Source organism: Rhipicephalus microplus, chromosome 6, assembly GCF_043290135.1.
Source record: "Rhipicephalus microplus isolate Deutch F79 chromosome 6, USDA_Rmic, whole genome shotgun sequence".
NCBI classification, from domain to species: Eukaryota; Metazoa; Arthropoda; class Arachnida; order Ixodida; family Ixodidae; genus Rhipicephalus; species Rhipicephalus microplus.
In genome coordinates, this window is record NC_134705.1 from 119,453,050 (window position 1) to 119,476,772 (window position 23,723).

Here is a 23,723-nt window from a genome sequence, read left to right on the forward strand (position 1 = left end):
CTGTTGGTCGATGAATCATTGCCCGAAATGGGAGCTGATGATGGTGCTGAACGACATGGCGATGGTACCGGTACCACTTCGCAACACTTGTACCACGTGTGGACCACGCGGCAAGCATCACTCGCAACACACTGACCACGGGCCGAAGGTGCCGTTTGGTAGCGGACGACGGCACTGCTCCCATCGGTTTGTGACGTCATGCACGCCGTGGCAAAATGGCAGTCACCAGCGGTGGGCGGAGTTTACGGCCGAAGACCTCTGCAGCTCATTTTTTACTGAAACCATCTTTCATAGTCTAGTTTTTACACGTGCACAATCGTATGCAACACTCTACTTTCGTTTTTCGCCAAAAACCGCAAATTGTTGGGTGACCATGTCATTACCCCTTTCAGGATCCGCAATGCCTCGGGAGAGATTCTGCCGCTGGTGTAGTTTCGAATGGCCGTCTGTGAGTCGCTGATTACATATGAGGCGTTCTTGTGGGCTATGGCCATCGTGATGACCAATTCCTCCACCGTTTCTACGTTCGGTGTGATGATTGACGTGCGGCTTTTGCATTGTTGTGCGTGGTCTGCGACAGCAGCCATGAAGCGGTGAGGTTTCTGGTAGCGTGCTGCATTCACAAAGACGGCGTCATGATTGAGCCTCCCCCCCCCCCAAATAAAAAAACCTTGACATGGCTCTGGCTCCACTGACACGTCTGCCCTTGTTGTGTTCAGGGCGCATGTTTCTTGGTAGGAGTGGTGCTGTTTTGCTATGCGCGGTACTGTTTCTTGGTATTGGTGGATGGCAGTGATGGTTCCATTGAACAAAGACTACAGGAGGATATTGACACAGTGGAACGGTATATACAAGGAACAGGGCTATCCTGCTGGGCGGAGTGGTCTGAGCTACTGCTATATCACCCTACACTCACAGGTCGACCACCCAAGCAACATCCCCAAGCGCAGACACACACCGATATAAAACTCACTACAAGCGACGGCCACGTCATACCACCCGTGGATTAAATCCGAGAGCTAGGTCTCGTCATAGAAAGTAAAGGTACCAGCGGAGAGACAGTTCGCAACATTGGCGCCAGAGTGTCGAACACGATGCGCCTCATTCGGCGCATTACCAATAAACACAAAGGCATGAAATAGATTGGCATCACCCGTCTGATCCAAACATTCGTACTAAGTCAAATCACCTATACGACCGCGTATCACCGATCGTTCACAGCAGAAAAGTCAAAACTCAATAGCCTAATCAGGATAATTTACAAACAAGCCCTATGTTGTCTCGAAGCACCAGCACCAGAGTCTTCCTTCAACTGGGTTTACACAATACGTTTGACGAGCTTATCAAGGTGCAAGGAATCTCCCGATTTGAGCGAGTAGCCAAGACTAAGCCAGGCCGCCAGATTCTACATAATCTCGGAATTCCTTACCATATTGAAATTATTTTTATATCTATTTTATTTTATGCATTTTTTTCCATTTAGGTATCTTGTTTGTCGCTGTGATGCAGGTTGACTTCGGCCACGTGGTGTTGCCTCCCAACTTCATGCTGCCGAAAGAACAGAGCCTGGGCAAGCTGTCACCTATGTTAGGAAAGACCAGCGCTGACGACGTTACGCTCAAGGACAGCGCGACGATGTTGCTCAAACAGTTCCAGTACGACGCTGGCTGCGCAGGCTGTGAGTACAGTATACCACAGCGCTGCCCTAGAGTGCCGTCTTACGTTACATGTGCACCACCCCATCTCGCATTTCACTCGACCTTCCTGAGAGTAATGCGTGATGGGATCAATACATTCAATCCAGGGCCAGGCCACTAGCGAGCGTTCTGTGCAGGGCTTCCAGATGCCACCGAACTAACAAGTCAGTAATCATCACAAGATAAGCCCGAATGAAGTAGAAAATTCAACAATTTTATATGTTTAAAGCATATTTTGATAGCAAAAACTGTCACTCAAATACAAAGTTTGAAAAAAAAAGAATCGCCTGTTTTGTGCAGTGAAAGCAAGAGCATCTATGAAGGTAAGCGCATATTTACTTTTCAGCATCGTCTCCATTTGGCTGAATACATGTTTCAAGTGTTTGAGTCAGGTTTTTTGTTTATTGCCCCAACGTATTTTTTCACTTCAGCACTTAACTACTAGAAGCGACAAAAGCGCCGCTATAGTCAACGACAAACGCTGTATTGCTGAACATGGTGATTACCTAAATAAGCATAATTTTTGGGGAAACAGTGAATAAGTTTGAGAAACTCGACAAGAGACTGGCTGCAAAATTCTACAAGCGATTCGGAGAATGAACAAGCCTATATTCGGTGACAAGCTAAGAATAAAAAGTAAACTGCACCAATGTCTACTTGTAATATGCGCGTTCAACTGCGGCCGCTTTTTACTATTACGCAACAGTATGACGTAAGTTTCGCCGCAACTTTGAAGCAACGAATGTGATAGGAATAAACTTGAAAAATCACGCGAAAAAAGAACAAGCACCTTGGTACTTGCAGCGGTCATTGTCTGCCTCTGTGTATCAGTGGCTATATATAGGGTGCTCTGGTGCTCATCCGAAGGTAGCGGGTTTGATCCCGATCGCGGTGGTGGTGGTGGTAAACATTTATTAAAAACGGAGAGGTGGCCAGGGAAACCATGCTCTGGTGTGTCAACTTCCACAGTACTAGGTGGAGTCACTAGTCAGGGATCCCCTTGGTCATGACCGCTGTCCTGGCACGCTGGACCGTGACTTGTTGGGCCGGAAGTTCCTGGCAATCGAGCAGAGCCCCCTCCCAGTCCTGACTGGTTGGATTGGGCTACAGGGGTGAAGAAATATTGAGCGGGCACGTCCGTATATTATGTGGTAGGTGTCAGCCACTTCCGCACAGTACTGGTGGAGGCCGGGAAAGAAAGAGTCCGTGGCGGTCGCTTTTCGATGGAGGCCATCTAGCAGAGGCCCTTGTAGTGTGTGATTTCAGTGCATGTTACAAAGCACCAGATGCCAAATTTTTCGGATCCATTCACTACAGCGTCTCTAATATATCACTTTTATATATCATATCACTATTATAAATAAATAAGGTACCGGTTTCTTCATGCGTATAATGTTAACAGAACCGGGTGCACGACTTCATTGACCAAAATGTACAATGTTTGAGTTGTCAGAGCGTATTGACACGTTCATATTTTCTCGCAATGTAATTGGTTTTACTTCGTTGTTGTTTCTTTTCCTGCAGCCGCCTTCTTCATGGCAGCGCCGAATAAGTACGCAGAAGTGGCTCAGATGACCAAACTGCTCTACAATGGAAAGTACGAAAAGCTTTCTTTTTCTTCTAAATCACGAGAGTTCGGGAGGATGGAGCATGAATACGTAGGTCCATCTCTCATTGGTAGCAGTGGTGACCTGCTCTAACTGAATGAGAAATATGCGGCGGAAAAAAATCATATCTGATGAAGCGAGTTAGCTACCAAAAACGACGGCCCTGTATATGTGCCAGAGATCCACTGAAAGATTCTAGTAAAGTTAGTGTCGTACTACAAATCTCACCTCTTCCACAAGTGCTTTGTTATTTTACTTTGGGGCCCCACATTTACCCAATGGGTGGTTTTCAAGTTTTTTTTGAGGAAGTGCACGCTTTGTAGTGTGCGACAGTAACATTTTACCAGAATACACCAGCGGTACCAAACTGTGTGTAACCAGGAGCCATTTTTTGATAGTTTTCTTCGCAAGGCACATTTTTTTCAGGCCTACTTCCCATTTAGATACGGCAGGACGCCGTTCGTGCCATTGAGAGATAGTATACCACGTACGGGTGGGCTCAGAGCCTGCGAATGTCTTGGCTTAAATGTCATCGTGCGTGTTTTGTGTTTGACTTTAGATCTTTCTTTTTTTTTAGTGGTCACGAGCTCCAACTTTAGTTAAGTCACGAGCTCCAACTTGTAGATAAAAATGATTATAATATTTAAGCAGAGCCGAGCTGGTTGATAAGGATGCATTGCGGAGTAGCGCAAAAGACGCCGACGACACTTGCTAGAAAGACGAAACGTTCGTAGCGTCTCTCTAGCCTGCGTATGTGTATTTGTTTCACTATTTCACAATGAGATTGTAACGACCCGAAGAAATAAGGAAACCATTGCATGCATCATAGGCTTTTGGCGCATAACTTCCAAAACACATTACATCAATAAATATAGCACATTGACGATGCCGCTACTCGATTCTATACATACTCTGATGCAATGAAAGATATATGTGACACCAATGGCGTATACTCATAATGTTTGGTGCTTCGGCAACCCACGAGTACGTCCGCCATTTTTGTTTCTGGGCATCATCTGCTACCGTTTCTGAAGGAGATCCCATGGAGAGGCTGAGCTGCACTCGTTTGCGGAGCTTTCAGGTCAAGAAAACGCGCCATTTTTTTCCGTAATCTAGCACTGAATGCTCAGTGAAGCTCGCTGGGCTTCCAGAAATTGACGAGAACCAAACTTCGGAGTTCTGCGCGCGTTTACAAACTCGCCCGTTGTCCGCCTCGGAAGGTCAGTGGCTAGGGTGCGTGGCTGCTGACCCGAAAGTTCTGACCTGAAAATGCTGACCCGATCCCGGCCACGGCGGTCGCATATCGATAGAGGCGAAACGGTGGAGGCTAGTGAACTGTGTGGTGTCAGTTTACGTTAAAGAACACCGAATAGTCGGAATTTCCGGAGCCCTCCTCGGCGTATCTCATGACCGTATAATGGTTTTGGGACGAGCAGGCGAATCTTGCGTAGAGATCCCTTAGGGACTTTTGCGCAAATCGAGCCTCCTTTGCCAGCACTCATTTCCTGCGGCTGTGTTCGCCAGCCTCCGTTGCACTGCTTGCAAGTTCGTGTACGTAAATTCTAGTTTTCGTTGAGCTGAAACGTCCGCAAGCTAAAGTTGATCAATCCTGCTCCCTCAGTGAGGTTGACGCCCCGCCGCGGTGATCTAGTGGCTAAGGTACTCGGCTGCTGACCCGCAGGTCGCGGGTTTGAATCCCTGCTGTGGCGGCTGCATTTCCGATGGAGGCGGAAATGTTGTAGGCCCGTGTGCTCAGATTTGGGTGCACGTTAAAAAACCCAAGGTGGTCTAAATTTCCGTAGCCCTCCACTACGGCGTCTCTCATAATCATATGGTGGTTTTGGGACGTTAAACCCCACAAATCAATCAGTGAGGTTGAAGAGCAGTTTATCGCATGCCCGATTATCATTTGCGAACTAAAGTGCAAAGCCAATATTGGTGACAGAACGAGCTGGTGTCAGTAGTTTATTTTCCTTTGTTTGGGTAACTGATATATTTGATTGATATTGGGGATACTACGGCTGCTCGACGGTGACGCCTTGTTCCCGGCATTATCAGGGATTCCTCGTTGCGTGAACAACACAAGTAGAAATCGGAAGTCATCGCAGAACGAAGATTAAATTAACAGCGACTAGCACCTGAAAGGATGCGATATGAGGCTGGTTTTGTTGTCGCGCCCAACAAAATATTGTGGATCGACATTACGGGTTTGTCGATAGATGGTCCTGCACATTTTGAATATGCCCTACTTGTACTGAAAACGTTTGCGGGTAACTTTACTCAAGGCTGCTACACTGACTGAGACCATGAAGGGTATGCACTTCGAAGCTTTTTTTTTCTTTCATGTGTTCCATTTTTTGGGATGCTAAGGGCCGGGGTCAGGAAAAGTCTCTACGCAAGCTTGGTTCGAATCACGGCCCCGTACAAAATGGCGGGAACAAGCAATGTACATCGTAATCAAACAATATATAGAGCGAGAAGGTGTTTGCGAAGTACCAGTTTTTTAGATTATCAATGGTAACACCACAGGGTGAATTCGAAACGCACTGAGAGGGATACAACGTTCTTCTAGTGCGTCCGTTGTACGGTGCATTTTTCACTGTGCGGCTTCTGGCATTGGTTATGAGAACTCAAAATCAAGCCACGGAAGGTACAGAGACCATGTTTGTAGTGACTACAGTATAAGCATGGTAAAATTAAAGAGAATGAAATGGTAACTTGCCGCCCGGCTGTGACAAACCTGCAGCCTTGGAATAACGTGTCCGATTCTCTATTAATTAGCATACGGTGGCCACCGTCCTCTCCTACATTTTAATAGGGCATATCTGTGCGTTGTCTTTTACTTTTTGTCGACATTGTGTCAAACACAGTTGTGTCAAGACCATATCGCGGTTCAGGCACGCTAAGCCCTACAACTATTTGAGAATGCGTCTAACATGTTCTTAAAAAAAACGGGCGCTCAAGTTCGAAGTGCCTATATGGCGTTGCTGTGCTCGGAAATGCTCGCGGAAACGTCCGCTTTCACCGGGGTTTACCGATTAGCAATCGGCGCACTGTATTATTCCATCCGCGCATGCAGTACAGACAAGCTTCCCAAGATCGCCAAGACAGACGTAACGCTCTCGCTGCCCACTGGTAAAAACTGGAACGACTTCACGTGGTTCTCGGTCTACTGCGTCGGCACCAGGGCGAGTCACGCCGACTTGGACATCGACAGTAGGAAAGCCTTAGCGGTGCCGGTCCACGAGTCGGCTATTCCACCTCCAGGCCCAGGTCCAGTTCCGGGTCCAGCTCCGAGTCCACAAAATCCGGACGACAAAAAGACCGGAGGCAAGGGCGACGCAGGTAAGATGCTCTCTTATCGAGACCTTACATTGCTTCGGGGCCTTCTCGTGGCCACTGTTCTCTTGCCCGGGCACAATCCTTCACTGTACGTACCCGCAGTCTTCAGTTTGCCACCGTCGCTTCGCAGTCATTTGTTGCGGCGCTAAATGTTTCCTTTCTTCATCTTTAGTCAACCGGTTGTGAGAGGGATGTTTCGTCCGTTTTTGTGACGCAAACCTGTTATTGGTGATAATTTTCTTACAGGCCTCACACACATGGTACGATTGGCTTAAGCAGCTTTGCTGTTACAAATTTGCATTGTTTTGCGAATATGGCCTCAGTATATCGTACCTGCCTCATGGCCTTTCGAAAGTCAGTGGTTACAAATTGAATCACCGATCTTCAATTCAAACCAATTCAGTTTATTCATCGTCTGAGAGATGTTTGTCGCATGGACAGAAAGCCTGAGAAGGCTTGACTAGATCCGTGCACCAGACTATGGCATACAGTGGTGGGGAATACAACAATGAAAATAAAATGCAACATATGAAGAGAGAAAGAAAGAACAAAGAAAGGAGCACGAAAAAGTACGTTTACACATCAATAAAGAAAAAACCATATATAAACATTATTGTAAAAACTTTTTTGGATTGCAATTCTTAGTAGTTGACTTATACACATCAAGACAGCAAGAACTTTTCTAGATTGCAATTTTTATTATTAAAATATTTATTCTTTACATGTCAGAACTATCGGAAATACACTAAATTTCAAATAAAGACAACAAGCATATGTAATACCTTGAACTCGAAAACAATCATAGTTGTACATATATATCTCGTAACTGATTCAGAGTCATTGAAGCTACGTCGTTACCTTCTCTGGCAAGTTCGTTTAGTAGTGTCGGTAATGTGTACCTGAGCATTCGCTTTCCATAAGTCATGTGGCATTTTCGAACTTTCCTTATCTCAGGATGGCGCGTGTACATGCAGGGTCATTTTTTGTCAATTTCGCCAATGTCTATAGAAGGGGATTTTTTTTTCTTTTCATCTTGCGTTGCCGAAGTAATCTGAAATTGTAAATGTTTTGTACGCTTTCACTTTCAAGCTTTTCGAACATGTCCTGTATGTGACTTAGGTAAGGAGCTTTAATAACTATGCGTATTGCATGCTTTTGTAGTAACAAAAGTTTTTTTTATATTTTCTTGTGTATTGTCCCACAGACCAGTGCGCCATAGCTGAAAGTGGAGGAAAACAGACCATTGTATAAGATATTGTTAATTGAAAGAACGAAGGTAAAGCAATGTCGACGCATAAGGCCAATTACCTTTGACAGCTTTTTGAGCAAATAATTGATGCGATCATCCCAAGACAAGTTACTCGAGAAAAATACGCCTAGTGTCTTGATTGTATTCACAACTTCTATTTCAGAAATATTGAGCACTAATCGGGGGATCGCACAGGAAAGGTTCCGCAAGTAAAACAAAATGGCCTTAGTTTTAATGATGTTTAGTTTTAGATCATTGCTAGCAGCCCACGAGTGAATGAAACGAAGTGCTTCATTTGCCCGATCCGAAAGACGTGCAACATTCGAGCCAGCGAAAAAGAGGCCAGTATCATCAGCGTATAGTGTATGTTTTGCCGTACGATCATGTGAACAACATCATCAATATAAAGAACCAAGAAAAAAAGACCGAGAATGCTCCCTTGTGGTACACCTATATTAACTGGGTTAATTGAATATTAGTGACCATTAACCATGACAAACTGCGTAAGATGTTGCAGATGAGATGAAATAAGCAACAAAGCTTTTTCCTCGAGTACCATAGTGCTCCATTTTTTCAATTAGTAAGTTGTAGTTAATGAGGTCAAATGCTTTCGCGTACTCCTAAAAGATACCAAGAACCCAATTGTGACTTTTTTTCGAACACTTAAAGAATTATTTTGTTTTGCGTGAGCAATGCATGCAAGCTCGGTGGACTTATATTTCGGAAACCGTATTGCGAAATTTGTAGGTCTTTGAGATACCACCTGGTACAACAAAATCACGGGTTGTTTTTTCACGGCTACTAACGTTTAGCATGTTTTCTATGTACGCTGCCAACCTGGTAAACTCCAGAAAGTGAGGCCACGTGTTAAGGGAGATTTTGTCGAAGCATTCGCGCTGTTCCCGTTTTCCATTGAGGCAGCTTCTTTCACTTTAGAGAACTGAGTAGGGCATTTATTCTAGTTTGGTATACTAGTTTTGAATTATATCCGGCAGATATTATTTTATGCCTTCTAAATACATTTTAAATAATAAGTAGATAATCAACAGAAAGTCCTTAAATATTTAGTTTCACTATAGTAAATAAAAATAATAGCTAGTTGAATCGCTACTTCAGCTTTCTCGAAGAGTACGCAGATAGGTTGTTTTTTGTTTTTGTATTTCTTTTGTAACCGCGGGGCCACGCGCGTCTGAATTTCTAACAACCAGCTCCCTACATTGAACAGAACTTGGGCCTAATAGGAATCATAATATTAACCAACACCTATCCACTTGCTAGCGCAGTTCAGTGCCACCCCCTTCGCTGCCCATAAATTTGTTTTGTCACTTTTGCAGGCTCACTGTCCGTGCTGTCACTTCTTACCCTCACCATCGCCGCCGTGATGACAGCCCTGGTCACTCGACAGTGCTTCGGTGAGTTGATTCTCTGTCATAGCTAGCACCGTAATATCGCCACATGGTCGTGACGCTGACGAAGGCAGTAATAGGCGTATTCAAGATGACTGTTTACTCGAGTGATCGTGCGCCCACGAAAAATGATAACGCTAACTATATGCCCTGCACGTTGATAGCGGCAAACAGGTCTAGCGTCCACCGTCTATAAACTTGACAATCGACTCTCGAAAAAAAGAAAAAAAAACTAGACTATTCACGACCTGCGTGCAATCTTAAGTAAATCATCCTAAAGAACAATCTGGAAGCTCCAGAAACATTGAGGCGTGGTCGCCGCCAAGCGCTGCAAACTATCTTGGCTGGCTAAATACACACACGTCAAAATAACATGCTTGGCTATATGTTCTACCACCGTTAAGCGCTTAAACGGTTGCACGAAACGGCGTAATGAAACGTACAGGTGCAGTGACTTCGTTTGCCTACGCCAGGATATACATAGCGTGAGCTAAGAGGACGTCGGCTAAGTTGAACGTTTCACGCAAGGAACTAACTACTAGTGCCATGTCTTCCTTGTGGCAGAGGCTGTCCATTCGTCGCATACATATTCAAACGAACTGTTTGTGAAGTTCGTCTCCAAGGACCAAGTCGGACTAGCACTTTCACGAAGTTTCACCGTATCGACAGTCAAACGGCCTCCTGACGACGCCACTTTGTTAGACGTTCCTCTCTTTGTTCCGTTGTCTCCACAGCATGTTTGGCCTTCTTCTGTTCGTTCTTCTCATCCGCTGATTGCCAGGCGACTACTTCGGGAATCGATGAGTTGAGGATCTGCGCTCTTCTGTGCCACTAATCAGAAATTTTTCTCTCCTTATCCATGGTAAACGCAAGCTGACTGATTGATTGATTGATTTGTGGGGTTTAACGTCCCAAAACCACCATTTGATTATGGGAGACGCCGTAGTGAAGGGCTCCGGAAAATTTGACCACCTGGGGTTCTTTAACGTGCACCCAAATCTTAGTACACGGGCCTACAACACTTCCGCCTCCATAGGAAATTCAGCCGCCGCAGCCGGGAATCGAACCCACGACCTGCGGGTCAGCAGCCGAGTACCTTAGCCACTAGACCACCGCGGCGGGGCAAGGTAAACGCAAGCAAACGCCCCGCTATTCGTGTGTAGTGCCATGGCAGACGCAACGAAAAGGACAGTCAATGTATATCCCAAGCGATAGTTATGGTTTTGTCAAAACAGCCTGTCATCCCCTTTATGCTTTTGTCACAACAGTCTGCCATCCTCTTAGTCTGACCTTGTCATGCGTCACGTTTAACTGAGAAAAGAAGAGACCAGAAAGAAAACAAGCCAATACCTCCTGAACAGTTTATTAGACGGCGCTGTCTCATAGAAGTAGATACAAATTGCAGTTGAGTGGGGACATTTTAAATGGCGCTGTACCGCTACTCTCCGATTGGCTGCTGCGCTGGCTATGCCTGGGTATGCTGAAAATGAGTACCTCTCTGTCTCTTGGGTTGTCGTCATATGTGGTGGATCATTGGTGGGGCGTGGACGAAGCAGAACGGTGGGCGCATTGAAGACGCTTGTGCTCGGCTTCCTTGGCTCGTGTCTCGTCGGTGTTACCCGCGCGCCGTCTCCATTCTCTAACGCGATTAGACGCATGGGCGCATGCACGGACGGACGAACACATGGACATGCGGACGGATGGACGGACGGACGGACACTTAGCCCCACTCATCATCGTTAACTCCGTAGATATGCTGTGATTTATATCGTGCAACCCTTTTATAACACTGATCGGTTATAACAATAAAATTTTCGTGGCACTTGAGTATTGATTAGGTGGGTTCGACTGTAACTTAAAGCAAAACTGCGATGTAGCTTGACAGCACCGCTAAACTATACAGATGCAGGTGGGACACGCAGCCGAAATGTGCTATTGGTAAGCAACGCCCCGCAGGACCCACCGCCATGGTACATAGCTCAGTGCTACATGGTTGCACTTTTAAGTTCGAAACGGTAGTTTGACTCTGAGCATCAGGATACATGAACCTACGGCAGTGGCCAAAACGCAAAAAACGCCATGTACACAGATGCGTAGTCTTGAGCACTATGAGAGGCGTTGCTGAAATTACCTTTTACAGGTCACAAACAGTAAATGCAGCTGGAATGCGCCAAAATGATCATGGCAATAGAAATGTATATTTTGTAGCACAATACGTTGCATTTATATTGTTACATAACAAGTAATTGTATATTCGGCGGGCACCCCGTGCTTGAAAAGTTTCTCTTTGAAATCTAACCGTAAGCTGTTTTGTCTCAATTGATGTTTTTTGGGGACCTATGTCTCCCTTTAAAGGGACGCTAAAGACCGGCGTTGATTGTTCAAGTAGTGGCTATAAACCTCGTCGTGCTAGTTTTGTGCCAAAGAAGTGCTTATTTAAAGTAATGTCACAGTTTTATTGTCCGCATCGCGTTAGCGCATCTCAAATCACCCATGTGAAAGCGGTCTCTAATAGGTCACTGTTTACGTGCCCAATGTTACCCATCTTCACTACGTGGCCGCCGACACTAGTAGCAGCAGAGCGAAAGTAGCACAAGCCACAGTAGAAACGATGATCATTGAACGATTTTCCGCAATCTCGGAGGCCATGATACTGCTAGCTTGGTTCCACTGGGCCCCTGTAGATCGCAGCATATACCAAGCCTTACCACTTTAACCTATTTTTGAACTATTCGCGCCATTACACATAGTAACGCCGTCAATAACAGAAACGGACAAGCGGCATTTTATTACTGCTCTTGATCCACGGAAAGTTCTTTTTTTTATTCGAGCTTGTTTGATTACTAGTGAATAATTGTTGTCCGACGCTCTCACATCATCGAAATCATTTCGCAAATGCTCCACTTGTGCCGCACGTCATGTCATACACTTAGCTTAATTTATTGGTAAGTAATGCACTGCTGTTGATAATATTGCTGGTTTATGCGTTGTCATACATTGAGTTTTCGCTCTGACATCAATTGTCCTTTGCTATTTTTGTCTTTTTAAAAACGAATTTCTTGTTCCTTCTTATATTACTCACGAGTCACGACTGTATCTTCAAATAGGAGAAATGTTACACGTTAGTTTGTTTTAGGTGCTTCTTACTTCTTCTTTTACTGATTTAAAGTAACCCGGAGTCCCCACCTCTCAGTACTACTTGCACCATTACAAGACATGATTCTGGCAAATAGTCTCAGAATTTGTTTTGTAGTCTTTTACAGACTTCAAACACGCCCTTGTTATTTGTAATATTCATGTGTCTATGTAAAACACTTTGCCGTTTTACCCAGGTTTCTGATAAGGTTGCCTTAGAGCTTCCTTTTGATCAGGACGCCATTTGAAGAACCCTAAGTTTCTGCGTTCTTTTTTTGTTCAACAGAAGGGGGCCAGCATGTCAAGAGCTCTTGAGGACGGCTGCCTATTTTCACGGGGTGAGTGTACGTCGGTAACAGCACATGACTTAAGTTTATTTTTTTATCAGCCTCTAATACGTTCAGACTGGTCAGCTCCAATAGCTTAAGACTGCGTGATGTATTAAGACTCAGTATGAATAGTAGTGGTTGTGGTAGGGGTTAGAAGATAAGAAAAGACACCTAATTTCTGCAACCCGGTCGGGAGCATGGCGCAGTGCCTGAGAATAATAGTAAGGATTTCTTGTAGCATTCAGAAATCAAAGGTTTCTTCCATTATTTCTCCTTGACTCGTGATTTCTATGCAAAGCTGAGAAAGTGCGCTTTACCGGTGACAAATATAGCCGTTTTAAAAACTAAGTGAGCTCAAGCACGCTCACTTCTGGCACACTGCAGCTCAAAACATACTTAACAGAAAGAACACAAGGGACAACGACGAGCGCTGAACTTTCAACAACTTTTATTGAAAAACTGCACGTATACTTATACTGCCCAAAACAGACGACATTCACCGTACATGCGTACATATATACGCCGTCTCTGTATCGGTAGGCTGTCGAGAAACCGTGCTTGTACAGCCCTCCCCGGATAGGGAATGCGTTCCGCTTCTGTGACATCAAGCGTGATTTGCTTTTTGGTCTTTTTAATGACGGTAGTCTTCGTTAGATCGAGAGAGCAACTCTGACAGATTTTAAAATGGCTGTTAAGAAAACATTACAAATTCCTTCCTTTACGCATGCTTTTTGAATCAGCTGCATGCTCCCTTAGCCCGTCGTTAATGTATTTCTCGATTTGACCAACGTATACTTTTCCACACTCAACAAGACCCTTTTCGCGCAATCAACAAAGGGCCTTGTGCCACATACCTGTTGCGTCCTTTCCCCGGTTCCGTCGTTCTGCAGAGTTTAGACGGCCTTTTTTGGTGCTGAGATATTCCCAGCACCAAAACCGTATTGCTGATTGCGCGGAAAGGGTTCATAAGTGTGGAAAAGTGTACGCGCTGGCCAAATCGAGAGATGCGTCAATGACGGCCTAAAGGATAATGCAGCTATTGTAAAAAAACGTGCGTAAAGGAAAGGATTTTAAAAGGCTTTTTGGTAGCCATTCTATACCCGTCAAGATTGCTGTCCTGACCTAACAACACTTTTGTCATTAAGAAGAGCGAAACTCGAATCATCCATGACATTACAGAAACATAACGCATTTCCTATCTTCCTTTCTGGGGGAACTTTGTGTAAGCGTGCCATCCCCACAACTTGCTGATATATGCAGTTGATGATGTCTGCTTCGGACAGTATAAAAAAGTCACATTTTCGCCAAAAGGGCTATTGTAATGGATGCGATAGCAACATATTTCAATGTTTTACGAAGCAATTATTGCTAGCATTTTTAGGAGAAGTATTAATTGTAGTAAACATGTGCTTGCTAAGTAACCAAGTTTTCTGTCTGCGGCGCGGCCACAGTAGATGACCATAATAAGGCTACTTGTGCGTATATATATATATATATATATATATATATATATATATATATATATATATATATATATATATATATATATATATATATATTTATATATATATATATATATATATATATATATATGCATAAAAAGAAGACACACGTCGAAAAACAGAAAGGTTTCTTTACGTTTCGGCCGTGGGACCGGCCCTTGTCAGAATAACAGATGTAACAGTGGTGCAACAGCATATAAGCGCATACGTTTCGCTTGCAATGATCACGTGAGTGCAAACATCATAAAAACAAGTACAACAATCAGACATGAAATCTATATGGGGGCCCCCGTATCACATCCTACTTATAAGCAATCAATTAACAAGTCACGACACGTGCACAAGGATTACAGCTGGTACAAGCAATAACATCTACAACGGTCAGCGATGCAAGACGCTAAGTTTTCCCGTACTCTCATTCAAACCGCCTGCGATTGTATTGAACTTAAAGATGAGAAATTATTCGCGCACTTCCCTGTCATGATGCGTTCGGAAGCCAAACTCCAGAATCGTGGCTCTAATGTGGTCAAATGAGTGGCCAATTGCGTTAGCATGCTTTAATATTGGAAGGTGAGGAAGTGAAGAGATATGAGCTTTGTGATTGTTAAACCGATATCGGAAGGGTGTTTCGGTTTCGCCTACGTACTGCATTCCACAGATCAAGCATTCCAGGAGGTAAACTACATTACGCGTGTCGCAGTTATAGTCACCATTTATTTTCACGCTGAAGTTAGATGCGGTGCTGTTTGCGATAAGTGTAGTGGTCATATGCTGGCAGACTTTGCAACGAGGTTTGTTGCAAGGACGGCAACCAGTAGGTTTTGATTGATATGTGAGGTTTAACGTCCCAAAACCACCATATGATTATGAGAGACGCCGTAGTGGAGGGCTCCGGAAATTTCGACCACCTGGGGTTCTTTAACGTGCACCCAAATCTGAGCACACGGGCCTACAACATTTCCGCCTCCATAACCAGTAGGTTTACTGCGTACGCTTTTTGACGACATGAGTAGGTCACGCAGATTTTGCGCTCTTCTGTACGTCACACGCGGTGGTTCTGGGAAAATTGATTTAAGTAGTTCGCTTTTTAGAAGTATGTTATGGTGCTTTCTTAAAATGGCATTTACGTGTTGCACAGGCGCGGAAAATGTTAGAACAAGGTTAGTGCAGGAGAAGACCGGCTGTTTATTGTTGGTGCTTAAAAGCGTTTTGCGGTCCAGGTTACTTGCCCTTTTTATGGCGTCATCTATAATCTTGGAAGGGTATTTCTGTTTTGATAAAGCATTCGGAAGCTGCGCACAATTGGAATTAAAATCAGTTTCTTGGGAGCATATTCTTTTTAAACGAAGGGCCTGGCTATAGGGTATGCTGGTTTTAGAGCGCTTGACATGGTTGCTATTAAAATGAAGGTACTGTTGAGTATCAGTTGGTTTTCTGTAAACTTTAGTGGCAAGCTTGCCGTCACACATTGTCACTGTTACGTCAAGAATGTTGATAGCTTGTCCTGAGTAGGTATGAGAGAATGAAATGGACGGATGAGCGTTGTTAAAATCATGAATGAATGATAACAGATTAGGTTCACCGTGCTGCCAAATCATCATTATATCGTCAATGTACCTTTTGTAGTACAATAATTTAAGTGAACGGCTTGTCAGAAATTCGTTTTCGAGTATGCCCATGAAAATATTGGCATAATTAGGGCCTATGTGTGTGCCCATTGAGGTGCCATTAACTTGGAGGTAATGAGTGCCATCAAATTCAAAGTTGTTAGATATCAAGACATCAAAGTCGAGCTGTATATTATTTCGTCACAGACAGACTCGTATGAGTGAAGTACTGCTCGTATTCTATCTGCATGGGGAATGTTCGTATATAGGGACGCTACGTCAAGGGTAAGCAGGAGTGAATCAGGGGGGACAGAGAGGTCAACGATGTCGGACAAGAAGTGGTTGGGTCTTTGATGTACGATGCAAAAGAAGACGGAATTTGGTTAATTACTGTATCTACAAATTGGGAGACCACTTCCGTAACTGTACCAATGCCGGAAACGATGGGTCGACCAGGGTTTCCTGACTTATGTATTTTTGGCAGGAGGTAAAAGCGACCCGCGACTGGACTTAGTGGAACGGGGGTATGCAGAGCCGAATTGGGAATTTTTGGCTTTTCATTGAGGTTAGTTAGCATGCGTATAAGGATAGATTTGAGCTGCTCAGTGGGGTCTTCTTCTAGCCGCCTGTAAAAAGTGCTGTTGGAAAGCTGTCTGGAAGCTTCGCTGTGATAATCGTGTTTGTTTAGTAGTACCACAACTCCGCCTTTATCAGCTCGTTCAATTATGATACCACCACGACCTTTCAGTTGCTGCATTGCTGTGGTTTCGTTGATTGAAAGGTTTCTCTTAAACGGAACCTGTTTACGGTAAATATGTAGCACATCGCGTTGAACGGCAGAGATATAGAGGTCTAGGCACTTATCTCGTTGGGTTGGTGGGGTCCAATGTTTGTAAGATGGCAAAAAAGAGGTAGGGGCATTAGCAGGGCTTTTGTCAAGGAAGTATTCTCTCAGTCCTAAATTTCTGGCAAATCTTTCATCAGCTTGAATTCACTAAAACCTCCTGTCACTGGGCAAAAATTGAGTCCTCGTGACAATAGCGAAATTTCATCAGCGGAAAGTCCATACGAAGACAGGTCGATTACGTTACCTGATGATAGGGGGTCACCTAGAGGTCTGTAGTTAATCGATTTCGAAGAAATTTTAGCGGTATACCTTATCGGGGGAGTATAAGGCGTAATAACTTTGTCCCTGACAAGCTTCTTTATTTTAGCTGCATATAATTCATCTGATTTTTTTCGCTGGTATGCTGCCAGCAGCGCGCATTCATGGATGGCGAGTTTATGATGGGAAAGTAATTGGCTTTCTTGGTTACGAATGGCTTTGAGTGATGTTTCGTAATGCCGAATGACAATGCGCACCAAATCAAAAGTAGCTCTCGAGAGCACCTCGTTCCACGCGACAACCTAAGAAACAGACATGCTAGCTGTGGCGGGTTTTATGACAATGCGGAGGCCTCTAGGTAAAATGCTAGCTTCTAAATAAGTTTTTAACGTAGAAATATGCAATTCGCACCGTATCCGCTTTTCTATCACTTTGCGAATATTTAAGAATATTTTAGATACATAGTAGTCGGAAGAATCTTTACCAGGACGTTTAGATGGTAGTCACTGGGCCTTGCTTTTTAGAGAGCAATCGGTGCGATGAGTTCGCAGTACGTAGCGGGAGGCTTGAGCAGTAGGGGCACCAGAAGTCGAAACACTGACAGTTTTGGACGTAGTAGGCATCGGCTGTTGTAGACATGGCGGGTTCGAAAGGGCATTGTCCGTCGTCGACTGTACTACTGCAGGAATCGTGTCGTTGGGCTGGCTAGAGGGTAGCTGGTTGTCCGATGCTCGAGGCAAGTGATTGTTGCACGTCACGGGCGATTTCCACAACCCTAGAATCGCCTGAACGTGATCGTCTGAGGTTGACTTCGTAGTAGATTGTGAAGGTGAACGATGGACGTCCGGTAGTTGGCAAGCCGACGAGCCGTTCTCCGAGGGGCAATTAGTTCGACAGGATTCAAGGACTGGTCCGCTGGGTATAGATTCATCCTTACTGCCTTCACTAGTCCGCTCATGCGCGGAGGCACCGCGTGTCTGGCGACCACTAGTTGTAGGTAAGCTATATATATATATATATATATATATATATATATATATATATATATATATATATATATATATATATATATATATATATATATATATATATATATATATATATATGAGATCTAACAAACAGTAATGCCAAGGAATGTACAGGGGAAGTTATTAGAAACAATGGAATGTAAATAGGAAGACAGAAAAGTGGATGAAAAAATAATTAGCCGTGAGCAGCTCACGGCTGGTTATTATTCATCAACTTTTCTTTCTTATTATTTACATTTCATTGGTTTTAATAACTTCCCCTGTACATTCCTTGGCATTACTGTCTGTTAGATCTCATATTGTGTTAAAACACGGCAAAACGAGCCCTTAGGTATACACTTCTTTTCCTTATTATATATATATATATATAATGAAGAGAAGGCACGACAAGTCCGGGTATTTTCTATATTGAATGAACTTGCAGATAGCACATTTGAAAAAGAAATTGTCTTTACTAAAGTTTCGGCCTGGGCACGGCCTTCGTCAGAATACACACACACACACATTATATATATATATATATATATATATATATATATATATATATATATATATATATATATATGTATGTATGTATGTATGTATGTATGTATGTATATATATAGTAGGTTATAAAGAGTCTGGATTCGGTTGCCGTAGAATTAAGGGAAAATATGTATACGCCTCTGTCACAGAACGAGCGCTAAAAATGGGCGCGCCGCCAAATTCTTGCGATAACGCACGGGAGAGACGCCGGGAGGTCAAAAAAAAAAGAAAACAAACATCCAATGCTCCCCGGGCGCGCGCTCTCCCCTCGAAAGCGTAGCTTCGCTGACGAACCTCCTCACCCCACATCGGTGGCCTAGCAAGCCCTAGAAATTTCCAGAAGGAAGGGGGCGTGTATGCCGGGTTGAGTCATCTGTCGGGGACGGCCCCCGTACAGTCTCGCGCCTCTCCCCAGCCTTCGCTGCGTATCGCGCCGACGAAATGACGAGAACTTTCTGGAATGTCGCGCGGAAGGTATTTAACCGAGCAGCTGAGACGAGAGATCAGGAGAAGACGGAAGTTAGCGCCAGAGCGCGTTGGGTATCCCGCCGTGTAGTCGGCAAAGGTTTTGTCCGTAGGGACAAGGCAGGAGAAGACGCAAGTTATCGCCAGAGCGCGTAGGGATTCCGCCGTGAAGTCGGTGAAGGTTTTGTCCGTAGCGACAAAGCAGGAGAAGAAGAGGATTTCCACCTGAGGGGTGAAGGCTCGAGCTACAGGCAAGAGCGTGAGTTTACCGCTATCGAGCGAAGACGCGTGGCAACAGCTGCGTGTGTGAAGCCGACGTGGTTCCGGCGAAGAAGTTTGAAGCTTGGAGAGTGGCCATTTGAAGACGCGAGGTTTTCTGGAAGACAAAACTTGAGGGGCAGCGGAACGACAACAACGCTGGACTTTGAGTTATTCTCGGAAGAGTATCATCTAGACTTTTGTTCCAAGAACTTTGGACTGAATAGGTTTTCTATCTCTTTAGTCTTTAAGTGTCTTGGTTGTTCAATGCATGCGACTGCATTGTAGTGCGTATTGTTGTCTGTGTCCGTTGTTTTGAGTGTGGCTGATTGTACTGTGTAGTACGTTGTTTGATTGGTGACATATGATGCAACTGTTGTGGAACGTGCATACTTGTGTATTGTTTTTTGATCTGCCATTATTGAGAATATAATTGTGTTTTGTTTATCAACTCTCGGCTCTGACTTGTTCTTTGGGCCACAGCAGGCGTCCGCTGGCGCGCCAAAAAGGACCACTTCTAAATTGTCCACGCTTTCAGGGTGCGGTTCGGGGGGCCGATACTTCGGCCCTTGGAATTAGCCCGCCGATCGCCTCTCTAATTAACGAGACCTGTGTGACAATTAATCTGGCGTCCGCTACAGGACCTTTTGGTGCACAGTGTGTCCAAAGTAGTGAGAAAGAGCCTCGAGTTGATGATAGTGCTATCGGAACGATTTTGTGTGTTGCTCAGTGTTCTCGTTAACGAGTGCAGGAGAGTGTTTTGATAGACTGATTTAGGGCAGATACTTTTTGCACGCGGCAAGGTTTTATTTGCGAGACACAATGAATCTCGAAAAGTTGGTCGCTTTTGGTGAGAAGATGGGTCTTTCTGGCGCCGAACTACGGAAATGGGTCACCCAGAAAGAAAAAGAAGAAAAAGAGAGAGCCAAGAAAGAAAAAGCAGCCGAGTTGAAACGAGAGAGGTTGGCAGCTGAGAGGGCCAAGGAAGAAAAAGCAGCTGAGTTGGAGAGAGGAAGGCTGGCCGCTGAAAGGGCGAAGGAAGAAAGAGAGCAACAATTGAAGTTGGAGTTAGAGAGAGAAAAGCTTGCTGCTGAAAGGGCAAAAGAAGAAAGAGAGCAGCAATTGAAGTTGGAGCTGGAGAGAGAGAAGTTGGCAGCCGAAACAGCGAGAGAAGAAAGAGAAGCGAGGGAGAGACAGCTGAAGGAAGAAAGAGAAGCGAGGGAGCGACAGCTGAAAGAAAAAAGAGATGCGGAGATGGCTGAAAGGGAACGCCAGCGGCAGCACGAGATGAAACTCGAGCGGCTCCGTTTGCAACAGCGAAGTGAAACTCCCGTCCAAGCTAGAGTTGAAAGCAGCGAACGGGAAGATCACGGCTTCCGCTTGAACCCAAGCAAGCTGCTCGTAGCGTTTGATGAAAGGAAGGATGACCTAGACGCGTACCTCCACAGATTTGAGACAATTGCGAGGAGCCAGAATTGGCCGGAACAGCAATGGGCAACTGCTTTGAGTACTTGCTTGAGTGGTGAAGCGCTCAGTGTGTACGGTAGGCTGACGCCGACCGATGCAGCCAACTATGCAAGGGTGAAAGCTGCTTTGCTGAAGCGATTTAGGTTTACTGTAGAAGGTTTCCGGGACAGATTTCGGACAGGAAAGCCAGCTGATGGTGAGACGGCTACGCAGTATGCCGCCCGACTTTGCCATTATTTCGACAGATGGATTGAACTTTCAGGGACAGCGCAGGAGTAGGATGAACTTAGAGAGCTCCTAATTAGAGAACAATTTCTTACTAGTTGCCGCCCAAGCCTGTCGCTGTACTTGAAAGAGAGGAAGGCTGAGTCACTTGAAGGAATGCTTGAATTGGCTGATCAATTCTCGGAAGCGCAAGGTGGAACTAATTTGGCCAAGGTCAAGAAGGATTGTCCCGATGATTCGAAGAAATTGGCTCCCGAAGAAAAGAAGCGTGCCCCATAGAGCATTCCGCGATGTTTTCTGTGCGACCGAGTGGGTCATCGTGCGAAAAACTGTCGAACGATCTTTACGAGCCCTACGGCAGTAAAATGTTTTAAGTGTGGTCAGACTGGGCACTAAGCAGACGCATGTCAAAACGGAGCGAGTCAAACTCACCAGGTTTCCCGTGTGCAAGCGGCACCGAAATTTGATAATAATGCCGTCACCGATGGATTCGTAGAGTTGAAGAATGGGAAGAAAATTCCTATTGTGGGTGCTGTAATGTCAAAACAGCCAACCGGTGTTACGAAGGAAATGCCAACGCTGCCTGGAAAGGTTGCAGGCAAGAAGATTACGGTTCTAAGAGACACCGGTAGCTCCACGGTTATCGTGCGGAGAAATTTGGTACGGGAAAGTGAGTTAACCGGCAAACTGAAACCGGTTTGCCTAATTGACCGTACGGTTCGGATGCTTCCCGAAGCAGAGATTGAGGTGGAAACCCCGTACTTCAGCGGGAAGGTTACCGCTCTATGTATGACGACCCCCCTTTACGACCTTGTCATCGGAAACATCGACGGGGCGCGAGGACCGAATGATCCGGAATGTTTGGGAGAAGACCCTAAGATAGAGCCCTCGCCAACCCAGCGACCGCGAAATACAGTGGAGGAGCAGCCCGGGGTGGATCTCACTAGAGCCCAAGGTGAAGCCGCGGCGCAAGAGACAGCGAATGAGAAGATGATTTGTTTGAATGAGTTCACGGGCCGGGCAGCTGGACTTACGTCGGCACGACCTCAACCGACCGGCAGTGTAAAGGTGACGGAGTCGGCCAGCCGGGCCAAATGTAGAGACATGAACAAGCTGGTAAATAAACAGACAGGACCCGTCGAACGTCATGACCCGTTAGAAGTGTCGGAAGTGACAACGATGGCTGAGACGCCGCCTCAGATACCGTCGTTGGAAGGGGCTCGCCGGAACAAAACGAGCAAAAACAATTGAAAGAGATCGAGCGAGCACCGAAAGAAAGGGCGCAAGCGCCGCTCGAAATACACAGGATAGGTGCTGAGCTAGAATCGGATTGTATTTGGCAGGGCTGAGTGCCATATGTTGTGTTAATGTTCTTGTTGTCCTGTGTCGCAACTGTATGCTGAGTGAGTCAAAATGTTTGTTTCGGTGATGTGATGTATAGTAATGATGGGAGTATAGTAATTGTTGTAATGAGAGAACTTTATACATTTGTATTGTTTGGAATGTGTGATGAAGTGTTGTAGTCGTGTACCTGTGGCTATATTTCATGTGACGTGGAATTGAATTACAATGTACAGTTGTATTGAGGATCTATTCCGAATGTGAAGTGTCATGAGCGACGGTTTGTGTTAGTCTTTCAGAGTGTGTGGTGACTGTTCGCGCTCGTTTGTGTGGTTTTGAATATTATGAGATAATATTCTGAAAGTGGGGGGCAGTGTCACAGAACGAGCGCTAAAAATGGGCGCGCCGCCAAATTCTTGCAATAACGCGCGGGAGAGACGCCGGGAGGTCAAAAGAAAAAAAAGAAAACAAACATCCATGGCTCCCCGGGCGCGCGCTCTCCCCTCGGAAGCGTGGCTTCGCCGACGAACCTCCTCACCCCACATCGGCGGCCTAGCAAGCCCTAGAAATTTTCAGAAGGAAGGGGGCGTGTATGCCGGGTTGAGTCATCTGTCGGGGATGGCCCCCGTACAGTCTCGGGCCTCTCCCCATCCTTCACTGCGTATCGCGCCGACGAAATGACGAGAACTTTCTGGAATGTCGCGCGGAAGGTATTTAACCGAGCAGCTGAGACGAGAGATCAGGAGAAGACGGAAGTTAGCGAAAGAGCGCGTTGGGTATCCCGCCGTGTATACGGCGAAGGTTTTGTCCGTAGGGACAAGGCAGGAGAAGACGGAAGTTAGCGCCAGAGCGTGTAGGGATTCCGCCGTGTAGTCGGCGAAGGTTTTGTCCGTAGCGACAAAGCAGAAGAAGAAGAGGATTTCCACCTGAGGGGTGAAGGCTCGAGCTACAGGCAAGAGCGTGAGTTTACCCGAGCGAAGACGCGTGGCAACAGCTGCGTGTATGAAGCCGACGTGGTTCCGGCGAAGAAGTTTGAAGCTTGGAGATTGGCCCTTTGAAGACGCGAGGTTTCCTGGAAGAGAAACTTCGGCGAGGTTTCCTGGAAGACAAAACTTCAGGGGCAGCGGAACGACAACAACGCTGGCCTTTGAGTGGGTGATTCTCGGAAGAGTATCATCTAGACTTTTGTTCCAAGAACTTTGGACTGAATAGGTTTTCTATCTCTTTAGTCTTTAAGTGTCTTGGTTGTTCAATGCATGCGACTGCATTGTAGTGCGTATTGTTGTCTGTGTCCGTTGTTTCGAGTGTGGCTGATTGTACTGTGTAGTACGTTGTTTGATTGGTGACATATTATGCAACTGTTGTGGAGCGTGCATACTTGTGTATTGTTTTTTTGATCTGCCATTATTGAGAATATAATTGTGTTTTGTTTATC

The 23,723-nt window shown here is 45.3% G+C and overlaps 1 protein-coding gene across 1 annotated transcript in view; it reads left to right on the forward strand.

The window, feature by feature from the left end:
- LOC142764906 (protein Skeletor, isoforms B/C-like) overlaps positions 1–23,723 on the forward strand; it is a 56,428-nt gene that overhangs the window by 25,432 nt on the left and 7,273 nt on the right. Inside the window, exons 5-9 of the mRNA XM_075865446.1 lie at positions 1,510–1,678; positions 3,222–3,294; positions 6,384–6,649; positions 9,230–9,307; positions 12,723–12,774. Of these exons, the coding sequence (XP_075721561.1) occupies positions 1,510–1,678; positions 3,222–3,294; positions 6,384–6,649; positions 9,230–9,307; positions 12,723–12,751 (615 nt within the window). The 3' untranslated portion in view covers positions 12,752–12,774. The remainder of the gene's footprint in view (positions 1–1,509; positions 1,679–3,221; positions 3,295–6,383; positions 6,650–9,229; positions 9,308–12,722; positions 12,775–23,723) is intronic.